The following is a 14,659-nucleotide window of genomic DNA, read 5'->3' on the forward strand; positions in this document are numbered from 1 at the left end:
TAGAAGTGCCCATATGTAATAGGTACTTTTAGTTAAATGTGGTATCACAATGGAGCTTGTGTGCTAAGTGAGCTTGAAATTTAATCGGGCTACCTAACCTAACCTAGGTTATGTGGCAGCCCGATGTATCAAGATCACTTAGACTATTCAGTCCATTGTGATACCACAGTGGTGAACTTCTCTCTTATCACTGAGTGCTGCCCGATTCCATGTTAAGCTCAATGACAAGGAACCTCCTTTTTATAGTCGAGTCCGAACGGCGTTCCACATTCCAGTGAAACCACTTAGGGAAGCTTTGAAACCCTCAGAAATGTCACCAGCATTACTGAGGTGGGATAATCCACCGCTGAAAAACTTATTGGTGTTCGGTCGAAGCAGGAATCGAACCCACGACCCTGTGTATGCCAGGCGGGCATGCTAACCGTTGGACCACGGTGGCTCCCTTGCGGATAAACCTTGCGACACAACACGTTGCGGCTACAAATCCGTTAGTTTAAGGTCATGTTCGCGTGTTGCGGAGACGTGTTGGCATAAAATCAAAACTACTTTGATTTTTTTCTGGTTGGGAGGCACAAATCTTTACGTGTAAGGTGATGTTCGCCAAACATCATAAACAAATTTATTTTCAAAAACAAGCATTTCTGCAATGAAATTAATGATGGATAGCAAATTCTGCATGGGAATTTAAGAAATATATAAATCTAAACCAGAATTGTGGCAAAAACGTAGAAAAATTCCACTTCTATTCATGGAAAACTAGGCGAGAAGTATTTTGAAATTCATAAAGTAATTTGTAATTTATTAAATATGGATTACTTCAGGAATTATTGTTTGCCACAAATACCAGGATTTTATTGTTTTCTTCCAGTTTTTAGTAAAAATGGCTTCAACCATAAATTTTCTTACATCTTCATTGTTTATGTTTCTCCTTATTTTTTCATGTTGTCATCATATTTGTTCGTGCTATGTAAGGGTAAAACTTGAACGAACACACAACAAATAGGCGAACCTCTGTCGTAGTATTTATCCGACCGTGTAAGGTCCGCTTTAGTATACCTGGATCAACATTCAGAGTTGCCAATCCATTTAATATCGAGCTCGGATGGACGTTTTTGAATGCACCCTCGATATCTAGAAACGCCACGATTGTGTATTCAATTACAGATAGTGAGCTTTCGATAAAGCTGACTAGTTCATGCAAAGCGGCCTCAGTAGACCTGCCCTTCGAGTATGCATGCTGTCGTTTCGAGAGCAAACCTGAATCCACGGTAGTTCTAAGATACATGTCTATCATCCTCTCCAGGGTCTTAAGTAGGAATGAGGATAAGCTGATTGGTCGGAAATCCTTGGCACTCGAGTGAGAGGCTTTCCCTGCTTTAGGTATGAAAACGACTTTCCCTCCACTTTTCTGGAATATATGCTAAGTTTATACATCCTTTATATATCACCGTCAACCAAGGGATAATTCTGTCAGTCACTGCTTGTAACTCCGCCGGAGTAATTTCATCAGGTCCGGGGGATTTGAATGACCCAAAGCTATTTAGCGCCCATTTTAGTCTAGATTACGATACAATTTCCTCGATAGGAAACGACCGATGAGCCACCGTAGCACCGCCAGAGCATGGTTCAACCGTCTGATTTCCAAGAAAATGTGTGTCCAATAGTACCTCCAGACGTTGTCCAGTGAGGAGACGCTGCAGTAAACATTCCAAGAGTTATGCTGAGCCTTTCTCAGTTCTCGCTTGTACCCTCTCAGATTCTTCTTGTAAGCGTCCCAATACTCAGGAGCTCTGGAGGATTTTGCTTTGTTAAAGAGCTTCCTGCAGGATTTCCTCATATTACTAAACTCCGTAGACCACCATGGTGGTCGTTTATCCCCCTTGGGTTCCCTCTAGGTAGGCTGTCCATTACATCTCTTTTAAAGAGAACATGTTCTCTTTTTGTGTTCGTATCTTTTTGTTCACTCTCTTTTTTGGTGCCGTATTTTTATGTCCAACAGTGCTCTTTATGTACTCTATTTCAAAAAAAAAATCCTACATTGATGGAATTTTATTTATTTAGTAGGAATTCGCCACAATTGTTCGCCACTAATTGTTTACTGGGTTAAATCTGTTGACAAATTAAAGGCCGGAACACAATTGCGACGTTTCAACGTACCACGTAAAAATTAGAAATAGATGTAATTGAACGTACGACGTAAATACGCCAATACGTTGTCGTCGTCAATTGTGGGCGATTTTATAGGAACATGTGTGTATTATTTTTGACAGCGTATATTTGAATTTATTCTGTTTATTTTGTAAGAAAATGTGATTCTTTTTGTTTTTTATTGTTTGATTATATATTTATTTCGTTGTTTCTATCATTAGAAACTATTATTATTTTAATTTTAACATCAATAAAATTATTAATTATTTAATAAAGAATTTTTTATTGTAAACTCTTTTTTAGTTAAAATGTTCTCTTTTTTAAAAGCGAAAGTTCTCTTTTGAAAATTATCCATGTGGAAACCCTAGCTCTAGGGCATTCAGCTTTCAGTGAAATGTTGAAGGCCTTAGTAATCCGCTCCACTGCGTGTTCGATATCTTGCACAGTGCTCATATTTGTCTCTGGTATTTTCGGTATCATCATATTGAACGATTCCCTATAGCTATTCCAATCAGCTTTCCTAACATTTGGCGGAAATATGGTCTTTGAAGTACGACCAGACAAACTGAAACTGATGTAGCGATGATCTGAGAAGCTATGTTCCCTCAAAACTTGCCACTCAGATATCTTGTCATTCAGTTCCGGAGAGGCCAATGTGACGTCCAAAACCTCTTGCCTGTATTTGGTGACGAAGGTTGGTGCATCGCCCTTATTGCAAACTACCAGGTTACTACGCAAAATAAACTCTATTAGCGACTCTCCCCTTGCGTTAGTATCACTACTTCTCCAAATACTATGATGTGCATTTGCATCGCATCCCATAATGACTTTTGTCTTTGTTTTCAGTGACTCCTCAACTAAGGTCTTAACGGCACAAGGAGGCATCTCCCTATCATGTCCCATGTAGACCGAAGATATCCAGTATTTGCATTTTGATATCTCTAGACTGGCTACGACAGTGTCTGCATTGCTCAATGAAAGAAGCAGAAACAAGTTTAGTTAATTCTAAGCAATTATACATATTCGATTTTTATCTTTACCGGTATTATGCAAAAGTTTCAAATCCAGAGTGCTTAATTCACAGATCTTATTCTTATATATGTATGGTCCCAATAAACACAGGATGAGCGTTTTTCAAATGCAACAACTTTTCAGTTTGAGGGTAAATGTAATTTTCAATATAAATTCAACTTGACTTGAAACAGCTCATCTTCAATACATCTTCAAATTGGTTGCGAATTACATTCAATTTGCCAAAATGGTGACGAAATCATTGAAAAGGTGTTGAAGATAATATGAGAAAACTTTGACAAAACACTACCCTAAAAATGCAACGCAAAAACCATGTGGTTTTTAATACATCTTTGTGCAACGAAGTTCGTGGTCAAGTGGAAGAAATAAAAAAAACATGGAAAATGACTGAATTTGCTGCAAATAGTTTATAATTATAGGTAAGTGAAAATAAAAAATGAAATAAAATTTTAAGAAAGTCACTAAATGTATATCTCTTTGCCGAAAACTAAAATTATGGATTCTACGTTCTTGAAGACATTAAAAAGCTGACCGATGAAAAAATGTTGGACAATTAACTGGATCTGTTTCAAATAGTTTATAATAATTGGTAAGTCAATATGAAAAATCAAATCAACATGTTAAAGTCACTAAATTTAAATATTTTTGCAGAAAACTAAAATCTTTGGATGCTACATTCTTGCAAACATTATGAAGCTGGCCGATGAAAACTGAATGGCTTAACAGAAAAAGTTTCCAGAAAGATTTCAAAGTGCAACCAATTAAAATTGTTAAGAACTTGATATTATTCCATATCATTAACTTCTGGATGAAAATGTGCATCACATCGTCAGTTTAATTTACATCCTATTATCAGCTTAAAATAGATATTATGTGAATTCATATTGCCCGCATATTAATTAATTTCAATGCAGTTTTATGACACAAACATGAAAGAAATCGAATTATCAATGCAAAAGTGTTTACAAATAACGTTTAAGATATTTAAAGTTTTGTTGTTTTGTTCTTATTTGTTGATATGTTTAATAAGGTATTTATTTTTCAATTAGTATTGTAGTGTATTGCGTAATGTAGTGCATTATTATATATTTTATTTTGACGAAAATGAAAAAATTATACAAAATTCAGAGAATTTTGGCTTTGACTTTCAATTAGAAGTGGCGATATCATTTATACAAATTTTGGTTGAAAAGTATTTGCAACAATGTTAATTTTTAATTTGACTCGCATCGAAAATTGTTTGAGAAATTGTTGAGTAGCGATGCATTTCAATTTGAGGATAACACTTGAGAAATTATTGCTATTGTATCGAATTTTACTGTTGAGGGTAATGTCTGTTTTTTGTTGAGAACGCGATTTTCTCAACAATTTCTCAACTTGAATATTAGCCTAATCCTTTGAAAAAATTTTTGAAAAATTGTTGAAATTTAGCATTTTTCAAACGTTTGTGTTTATTGCGGTTCTGGAAAAAGAACTATATCTATGGCTCCTTTCATCAGGATAACTTTTAAGGCGGCACAAGTGGCCTTACAATGGTGAAGATTTACCTGGAGGAGCTGTCAGTCGCTTCAATTGATTCATCAAGGGCTTCCTCTTCACAGATCTCGTTGGCTCTCGCAACAATCCGTGGTTCAGCTTTGGTGATGTTTGAGCCTGCACGAATTTCCCGCATACGATGTTCGTCAATGTCTGCAGTTCTTATGTCTCCTTCGGCTTCGCAAGATCTTTTCACTTCTGACTCTACCGGAGTCTTGTCGTTTCGGAATACCTTGGCTGATCGTTTTTGTATACCTTCATATGGATATCATGAAAGCCCTTACACGTCCTTCGGTCTGGGCTAGATGTGGCAGCGACTCAATGTTCAATATAAACACGGCATGTCGTCTTGGTCCACCCACCTCATCCAAACGACCAACCTTCCAATCGGCGGTTGGAAGATCTGGGTTACAATCCTTTAGTCTGTTTAGTATCGACAGGGGGGTTTGCAGGTATCCATGCATGTGCTCTAGGTTTAGCCGGTATGTCTTTTTTTATCGAATAACTCCAAAGCGAGAGCCAACGAGATCTGTGAAGAGGAAGCCCTTGATGAATCAATTGAAGCGGCTGACAGCTCCTCCAGGTAAATCTTCACCATTGTAAGGCCACTTGTGCCGCCTTAAAAGTTATCCTGATGAAAGGAGCCATAGATATAGTTCTTTTTCCAGAACCGCAATAAACACAAACGTTTGAAAAATGCTAAATTTCAACAATTTTTCAAAAATTTTTTCAAAGGATTAGGCTAATATTCAAGTTGAGAAATTGTTGAGAAAATCGCGTTCTCAACAAAAAACAGACATTACCCTCAACAGTAAAATTCGATACAATAGCAATAATTTCTCAAGTGTTATCCTCAAATTGAAATGCATCGCTACTCAACAATTTCTCAAACAATTTTCGATGCGAGTCAAATTAAAAATTAACATTGTTGCAAATACTTTTCAACCAAAATTTGTATAAATGATATCGCCACTTCTAATTGAAAGTCAAAGCCAAAATTCTCTGAATTTTGTATAATTTTTTCATTTTCGTCAAAATAAAATATATAATAATACACTACACTACGCAATACACTACAATACTAATTGAAAAATAAATACCTTATTAAACATATCAACAAATAAGAACAAAACAACAAAACTTTAAATATCTTAAACGTTATTTGTAAACACTTTTGCATAGATAATTCGATTTCTTTCCTGTTTGTGTCATAAAACTGCATTGAAATTAATTAATATGCGGGCAATATGAATTCACATAATATCTATTTTAAGCTGATAATAGGATCTAAATTAAACTGACGATGTGATGCACATTTTCATCCAGAAGTTAATGATATGGAATAATATCAAGTTTTTAACAATTTTAATTGGTTGCACTTTGAAATCTTTCTGGAAACTTTTTCTGTTAAACCATTCATTTTTCATCGGCCAGCTTCATAATGTTTGCAAGAATGTAGCATCCAAAGATTTTAGTTTTCTGCAAAAATATTTAAATTTAGTGACTTTAACATGTTGATTTGATTTTTCATATTGACTTACCAATTATTATAAACTATTTGAAACAGTTCCAGTTAATTGTCCAACATTTTTTCATCGGTCAGCTTTTTAATGTCTTCAAGAACGTAGAATCCATAATTGTAGTTTTCGGCAAAGAGATATACATTTAGTGACTTCCTTAAAATTTTATTTCATTTTTTGTTTTCACTTACCTATTATTATAAATAAACTATTAAACTATTGCTATTAATCCGTCACCTACCACTGCGACCGGTGTTAGGTTACTAAATGTTGTGCTGCAATTTGCAGTGTTACGAGTCATTAGTTGTACAGCGCATGATGTTGTTGAGGATGATAAACAAAACGTTGGCATTGAGTGGCTGCAGTTCCTTACTGCTAACGTATGGTTGTGGCATACTGCTAGGGTGGACTGTTCGAGGTGAAGCATTTGATGGCCCTGAGCTACTGGTAAAATGATAATTTTCTTACATCTGAACTTAGGAATAGGATAACGAATTAGGAAATATATTACATTACTACATTGCAAAATTTTAATTTTAGCTATGGTCATAACATCAGATACAGAGAGGTTTGTGGAGTGTTCTTTTTTTATGATAGAATTTATTTCATTGTTGTCTAAAAGGATAGGGTTCAGAACTCCGATTTTTGCGAAAGTAATTGAGGTAATTATACCATCTAGTTCTGTTATTATTGCCCTGTTTCTAGCTAAAAGAAGGTCATAAAGATTTCCAGAATTCTTTTATTTTTGTTTTTGCGTTCTCAAAATTTTATCTACTGTATCAGTGAGACTATTAATTTCCTTTTGCAACTCAGTGTTGATAGTAAACTGTCTGTCTTGGGAGTCAATTAGGTTTTCCGCTGTATTTCTTAATCTGTCAAAGTCGTCATGATCCGGGGTCCCAGCGATGTATTTTAGGACCGTCCCTATCGCATTCAGGCTTCTCGCTTGCCTATGATGAGTATTTACTGTGTTTATTAATCTACTTATCTGAGCTATGTCTGCCTGTAGTAGTTTCTTCATATGTGACAGGGGAAAGTGGTTCATAGCGTCGGCTGTCTCGTCTCTAAGCTGCCCGTATAGGGTTAGATTAGTAACACGCTTGATATATCCAAAATTTTCCCAAATTACCAAGTCGCCGCCTGATACAGGAATGTATTTCGCATTTGAATAGTCTATTAACCGTCCAGTTGTTGTTGACACCCAGACGGCTATAACTGATATTAAAACAATTCTGAAAGTAAAAGTGGAACCTTGTTCAATTCATGATATAGGTATTATGTTATGTCTTCGTTATGATACAAGAGATTTCAGCGCAAGTTGTCTTTATGGACCCTCCTCCCTCTTATGAGAACGGTTGTACCTAGATCTTTTCCAACCTCTTCCTCGGTATAAAGAGGTGTAAGTTTATTTCCTAACCTTTTGTTATTTTTTACAAGAACTTTTTCTCCTACGGCAAACTCTCTATCTTACCTTCCTTATTGTGCGTAATTAATTCCTTATTCTGAGCAGTTTTTAGACGTGAAGAAATTTCCGTGTTATCACCTGTGGAATGAAAGATGTCAATAGGTTTCATTCCAGTCGCCGTATGAATAGATCTATTATATTCAATTGTGGCCAATTGGATCGTCTCCTCGATATCATCTAAACCTTTGTCAATTTTGAGGCAGCGCGATATTTCCAGCAGTATACTGTGGAATCGCTCTACCTGTCCGTTAGACGTACTGTGTAGTGGTAGGGCGTTCGTGATGTCGATATTGAAAGTATTTTTAAGCGTAGTCTTGACAGAGTGCGAGTTAAGAGATTTCTCGTTATCACAATAAATAGTTTCCGTGTTGCAAGTCAAGAAATACTTCGACCCCGTAGAAAAAATGTCAACGTGGAGGATTTCTCCACAATATGACGGTATGGGTGTTTGAGCAATGATTTGCTTCACAGCACACGCGGCAGTTTGCTACAAGTTGTTTAGTTTTCTTTTCAATTTTCGGGAAGAAATAATCTTGTAGTTCTGCTTCACGTTTTCTTGTGCCACACGGTGTGCTCGATTATGTTCGGTGGCAATTATTTCTTGTTGCTCATTTGGGTCCGTAATGTCGATGACTAGCTTATCTGTGTGCCTGAATTTCACCGTTGGAAAAAGTTCTACCAATCTATGCTGGAATCGTGCCAACGTGTGCAGGTCACATCGAAGGGCATTCACAACGTCTACTTTCACAGCCTCCTGCAGATGTCTAATCAAATCGTCTTCGGTTCTGAACGTAATCAAATGTCTCGTTTTTTGCCAAAAATTATAAACGTTTTCCTCTGAGGTTCTACGTCATCTTCGATAAGTATTTGGTTACGGAAACAATGCACCGTTTCTGTGCTCATATTCATGTGCTGCCTGGAAAGCGCGTCGGCCACCACGTTTTCCTTTCCTGGCTTACAAATCAGCTTTGCATTACATTCGTCTATAAAAGCCTTCCATCGCTTGATTTTGGAGTTTGGATTTCTATCCGAAACTGCAAATGTAAGCGGTTGATGGTCCGTAAAAACGTTTATTTTTGATACACCGTAAAGATAGTTCCTGAGTGTCTTCAACGCCCAGACAATGGCTAGTAACTCACGTTCGTTAGTAGCGTAATGTTCTTTGGTCCTGGACAATGTACGAGATATCATCGTGATAGGTTTACCCTCCTGTGAAAGGACGCCCCCTATGGCATGAGAGGAAGCGTCCGTTGTCAAATCGAATGGCTTCTGAAAATTTGGGTATGACAACGTGACGTCGTCAGACGCCATTATCTCTTTTATTTCATTAAAGGCCCTTTTCTGCTCAATGGTCAAATAAAGTTTGATTTTTTCGACTGTGTCGCAGTTACTAGGCCGTATTCTCCCCTAAGAACGTTCGAAAGCGGTTTCGCAATCTTGGCGAAGTCCCGAATGAAGCAGCGATGGTATCCTGCCAACCCAAAAATGACCTTAGGCCTCTTAGAGAGACAGGTTCAGGGAAATTTGTAATTGTATCGACATTTTCTGCACACGTTTTAATTCCCTTTTGTGACACTATGAAGCCTAAAACTCGACATCTGTTTGAAAAAATTTCGATTTTTCTGCCGAGACTCTCATATTGGCGTCAAACAAACTTCTTAACACTACTTCCACATCTCTCAGGTGTTCCTACTCGCCTTTCGAAAATATGATTACATCGTCTACGTAGACGAAGCACCTCCTCCCGATGTGTTCTCTTAACACGTCATCTATCGCCCTTTGGAAGATACTTGGGGCATTCTTTAGCCTGAAGGCAAGTCTGCAAAATTCATATTTACCATTTTTCACCGAAAACGCAGTTTTTCCCTATCTGATTCTGACAACAGAATTTGATGGAAACCTGACTTAATAACAAGTCAATCCCACGGCGGCGGGTTCTACGCACCGGATTGACCCGATGGATACCAGCCATCGGCCAGCGGCTGCCACCTCAGTGTACGTGTTGTCTCGTCCATTTTTTCGTGTTGGAGAAGGTGCATCCCGGGGAGCCTTCTCCGCCTGCTTTTGGTCCGAGCCGGGATAGAGGAAAACCCCGGACCATGGTACTGTGCCGTCTGCCGAAATCGAATTCACCATCGCTCGGTTTCGGTGAGGTGTAACCGGTGCATGGAATGGGTGCACTTCCGGAATTGCTCCGGCCTAACATCGCTGCGGGAGTATAGTCAAACTGACTTCGTGGCAGGATGCTGTGCCAATGACAGCAGCAGTGGGTCATCTGATTATGTGACCCCACCGACTTCTCCCGCACAACAATATTCTCCGCCGCAGCATCTTACACCGAATATTGTTGTACCAGTTCCGGAGAGTGCATCATTTTTGCAATTTAATTGCAACGGGCTCCGTGGTAAGATTAGTGAGATCGTAGACTTTATGAATCGGAAAAGGATAAGGGTCGCGGCGATCCAGGAAACAAAGCTGAATCCCACCTGCAGCCTACGACATTGTGATGGGTACAATGTCCTACGGAAGGATCGCACAAGAAATGGAGGTGGTGGCCTGGCTTTCATATTACACCGTTCCGTGCAGTATAGACCTATCACGCTTGTGCTAGACACTAATGACCCGTACATGGAATGTATGGGGGTAGCAGTTAAGTGTGGGGCTGCCGAGATAGAGCTATACAATGTGTACATACCGCCGGTTGGTAGCTGTGCTCCTGGTTATAGCCCAAACATTGAGTGGTTGTTGAGCGGGCATAACCGATTGGTTCTAGGAGATTTTAATGCCCACCATGAACTCTGGCATTCTCTCCTGGGTAATGACCAGAGGGGCATAGCTTTGGCAGAGCAGATAGACGACTCCACATTTTGCACGGTGAACGAAGAGGCCCCCACGAGAATTATGGGTGACTGCAGCAGTTCGCCAGACTTATCGTTAGCATCGCCTGGTCTGATAAATGACGTCTCCTGGCAACCCGTCATTTCATTGGGTTCGGACCACCTCCCCATAATTCTCACCATCAACCGACCCTCCGATTTCATAACCTCTGAACGCCGGACGTTTATTAATCAAAAGAAAGCCAACTGGGAAGGCTTCAGAGAATACACCGATCGCCGCTTCAGTGAGCTCCCGTCCCCCTCACATGTTCATGTTGCCCAGAGGGAGTTCCGGGACATCATCAACGCAGCAGCCGCTCGCTTCATACCCGCTGGTCGAATTGCCCAGGTGAGGCCCAACTTCCCAGCCGAAGCGGCGGGACTCGCAGACGAGCGTGATGAACGCCGTCGTGCTAACCCTGCTGATCCTAGAATCAGAGAACTAAATCTAGAGATTAGTAAGATAGTCGACGAGCACAAGCGGAACACTTGGTTAGAGCACCTGAAGCAATGTAACTTAGGAACAGGAACTGGTAAATTGTGGTCAACAGTTAGAGCCCTCTCGAACCCCTCCACAAGGGATGATGGGATTTCAGTCACATTTGGCGACGTGACTGTGACTGATCCGAAGAGGTGCGCCAAATACTTCAACCGACAGTTTGTCGAGCATCCCGAGAGTGATAGAGCGAAAAGGAGAGCCACCCGTCGTGTACGTGGTCTCCGAGCCGATGACACACCACAATTTACTGCAGTCGAAGTTACCAATGTCATCAACAGCGCGAAACCATCTAAGGCGCTGGGCCCTGACGGAATTTCAATGCTAATGCTGAAGCATCTGGGAATACTGGGAGTTGAGTACCTGACCAGACTCGTCAATTTGTCTTTGGAATCACACATTATACCCGATGTCTGGAAAATGGGAAGGGTGATTCCACTACTGAAACCGGGCAAAGATTCGAGCAAAGGTGAATCGTACAGACCGATATCCCTTCTGTCGCCAGTAGCCAAGACACTTGAGGCATTACTCCTCCCCAGCCTTGTGGAGAATTTTCCAGCTGCCCACCATCAACATGGATTCCGTAAGGTACATAGTACGACAACAGCCTTACATGCCATTTCGACACATATTAATAAGGGACTTAACCAGCCCAGGCCGTGTCACAGGACGGTCCTCGTGGCGCTTGACCTATCGAAAGCATTCGATACGGTCAACCATGCCACATTATTTGAGGACATCGAGAATACGTCCCTACCGGCAGGAGCGAAGCGTTGGGTGCTGAATTATATGTGTGGACGCCAGTCGTACGTGGAATTCAGGGACAGAAAGTCAAGACCGCGTAGAGTTAAACAGGGAGTTCCCCAAGGTGGGGTGATATCTCCGGCACTGTTTAACCTCTACATGTCCTCGATTCCACCCCCTCCTGACGGCGTCGAGATTGTATCATATGCGGATGACTGTACAATCTTGGCATCTGGGCCCAATGTTGATGACATTTGCGATCGGTTGAACGTCTACATAGCTAATCTTACCAGTTATTTCACTGCGAGAAACTTGAGGATATCCCCCACCAAATCCTCAGCCACACTATTTACTACATGGACGGCAGAAGTGCGCAGGCAGTTGAATATCAGAGTCGATGGAGTAATAATTCCGACCACAAATTACCCCAAGATTCTTGGGGTCACATTCGACAGCCTTTTTAGGTCATCTGCCCATGCCACTGCAATTTGTAATAAGCTCCGTGGTAGAAACAAGGTCCTCAAGTCACTAGCCGGCAGTACTTGGGGTGCGGACAAAGAAACCTTGCTAACTACTTATAAGGCAATTGGCCGGTCAGTGGTAAACTATGCAGCGCCAGTGTGGACACCGCAGACCAGTGATACGCAGTGGAATAACATACAAACCTGCCAGAACGCTGCTCTTAGAACTGCGACTGGGTGTCTCCGCAGCACACCCCTGGATCACCTTTATGTGGAGACAAAGATCATCCCTGTGCGAAGACACAACTACATGTTGTCAAAGCAGTATCTCCTGGGTTGTTATCGCAGTAATCATCCAAACCACCATCTTATGGATACACAACCACCACCCAGGAACGTAAGGGTTGATATACATAATCTAGAGCGCGAGATCCAGCGCTATAAAAGAGAGCCTCTAGATCAAGCAGCGTACCAGGCAGGTTTGAACAGGATTCATGAGGATACTGTAGCTGAAGCGGTGAGAAGCTACAAGGTTAATCCTGTTCTTGGAGTCCGACCACCGCCCATAGCACCGGAGGAAAGAGACCTCCCACGGCAGACTAGGGTAGTTTTGGCCCAATTAAGATCAGGCAAGTGCAGCCGCCTCAATTCCTACTTATCGGTGATTGATAGCAGCGTAGCTGACGTTTGTCCAATTTGCAACCAAGGGCCCACACGACACGCGTCATCTTTTCTCTTGCCCAGCCAAACCAACCCGACTTACCACCAGATCACTCTGGACACACCCCATCTTAGTCGCAGAGTTCCTTGATCTGCCAACAAGCTGATGTACCAAGCGTATAACATGAAATGGATGAGATCACAATAAACTGTTACAACAACAACAACAATAACAAGTGTTGTGAAAAATGTACTACCACCAAGATTTGATAAGGTTTCTGCGATATCTGGAATTGGGTACCGATCGCCGATTGTCTTCTCATTAAGCTTGCGGAAGTCTATCACTAGTCGCTTTTTCTCTTGTCCATTTTCATCCAGACCCTTTTTTTCACTACCCATACTGGGTTATTATATGGAGATATAGATTTTCGGATGATTCCATTTGAAATCTGAAACGCCGAGTGGGTACGGGTATAACCTTAAGTACACAGGGTCCTCATTCTCCGTACGAATCGTCGCGACCACATTCGTATTATATGGAAGTGCCTCATTAAGATCTGCAAATACCCCATTTACATTGGCAATCATTTTGAAAAATGCATCTTTAAGTCGGTTCGGAACAGATTTGGCTTGTATTTGCATGAAATGATGGAATAAAGTAATGTGGGAAATGGTTGGTTGGTAGAATTCACAGGTAGAAATATGCAGATATTGTAACTCGTGTGGAGTTTTAAGTTACTTATATATATATATATATATATATATATATATATATATATATATATATATATATATATATATATATATATATATATATATATATATATATATATATATATATATATATATATATATATATATATATATATATATTATATATATATATATATATATATATATATATATATATATATATATATATATATATATATATATATATATATATATATATATATATATATATATATACCCAGAAAACAAATTCGTTGCCTCAACCGAATTATTTGCCCACCGAAAGCAGGTGGTTCCATCAACTATCAATGATATCTGCCAGCACAACTAATATTTGGCAATTGTACCTGCATGGTAGAATGTTGGATCAACTTTGCATTGGTTGTCGCAATCTCAAATTAATTGTTTTCTTTGTTGGTGCAACCGCCCTCGCTTTTCTTTTATTATTATCCTAAATTCCAATATTAAATAAAATGGCAGATTATATTGAGATTTGTTACGTGTACCCTTTTGCGACTATGTATATTTATATTTTATTATATGGACATATATTTTATATATATATATATATATATATATATATATATATATATATATATATATATATATATATATATATATATATATATATATATATATATATATATATATATATATATATATATATATATATATATATATTATATATATATATATATATATATATATATATATATATATATATATATATATATATAATATATATATATATATATATATATATATATATATTTTTTATTATATGGACACCGGCTAGCCTTGTCGCCATCTCTGGGGGAGTCCCATCCCAATATCCCAGTCCAGGCCCGTATACAATAAATAAAAGTCCTAACTCACAAACAAACACACAAACACCACAGTCACATTCCATTTTCGTCTTGAAGGTCGCCTTATGTCCTTCGGCCGCCCGCCTTACCTTGGTCACTATGTCCTGTTTCCTTTTACCATGA

At 39.2% G+C, this 14,659-nt stretch overlaps 1 protein-coding gene and 1 long non-coding RNA gene across 2 annotated transcripts; both read right to left on the bottom strand.

Moving 5' to 3' along the window:
• Window positions 1-2,352: 2,352 nt before the first annotated feature.
• On the bottom strand, window positions 2,353-3,278 carry LOC142229993 (uncharacterized). Its single transcript, XM_075300599.1, has 2 exons — window positions 3,189-3,278; window positions 2,353-3,110 (listed from the first exon to the last, which is right to left on the bottom strand). The coding sequence occupies exon 2, from the start codon at window positions 3,049-3,051 to the stop codon at window positions 2,452-2,454; it is 600 nt and encodes a 199-aa protein (XP_075156714.1). The 5' UTR covers window positions 3,052-3,110; window positions 3,189-3,278; the 3' UTR covers window positions 2,353-2,451.
• Window positions 3,279-5,714: 2,436 nt separating this feature from the next.
• Window positions 5,715-6,541, bottom strand: LOC142232009 (uncharacterized). The gene is made up of 3 exons (XR_012720989.1): window positions 6,428-6,541; window positions 6,258-6,330; window positions 5,715-6,195 (listed from the first exon to the last, which is right to left on the bottom strand). It is a non-coding gene; the product is annotated as an uncharacterized LOC142232009 (long non-coding RNA).
• Between the last annotated feature and the right edge of the window lie 8,118 nt (window positions 6,542-14,659).

Source organism: Haematobia irritans, chromosome 3 (assembly GCF_050003625.1).
Source record: "Haematobia irritans isolate KBUSLIRL chromosome 3, ASM5000362v1, whole genome shotgun sequence".
NCBI lineage: Eukaryota > Metazoa > Arthropoda > Insecta > Diptera > Muscidae > Haematobia > Haematobia irritans.

Bases quoted from the DNA above. Each gene is read 5' to 3' on its own strand.
- LOC142229993 (XM_075300599.1), bottom strand. From the start codon at position 3,051: ATGGGACATGATAGGGAGATGCCTCCTTGTGCCGTTAAGACCTTAGTT.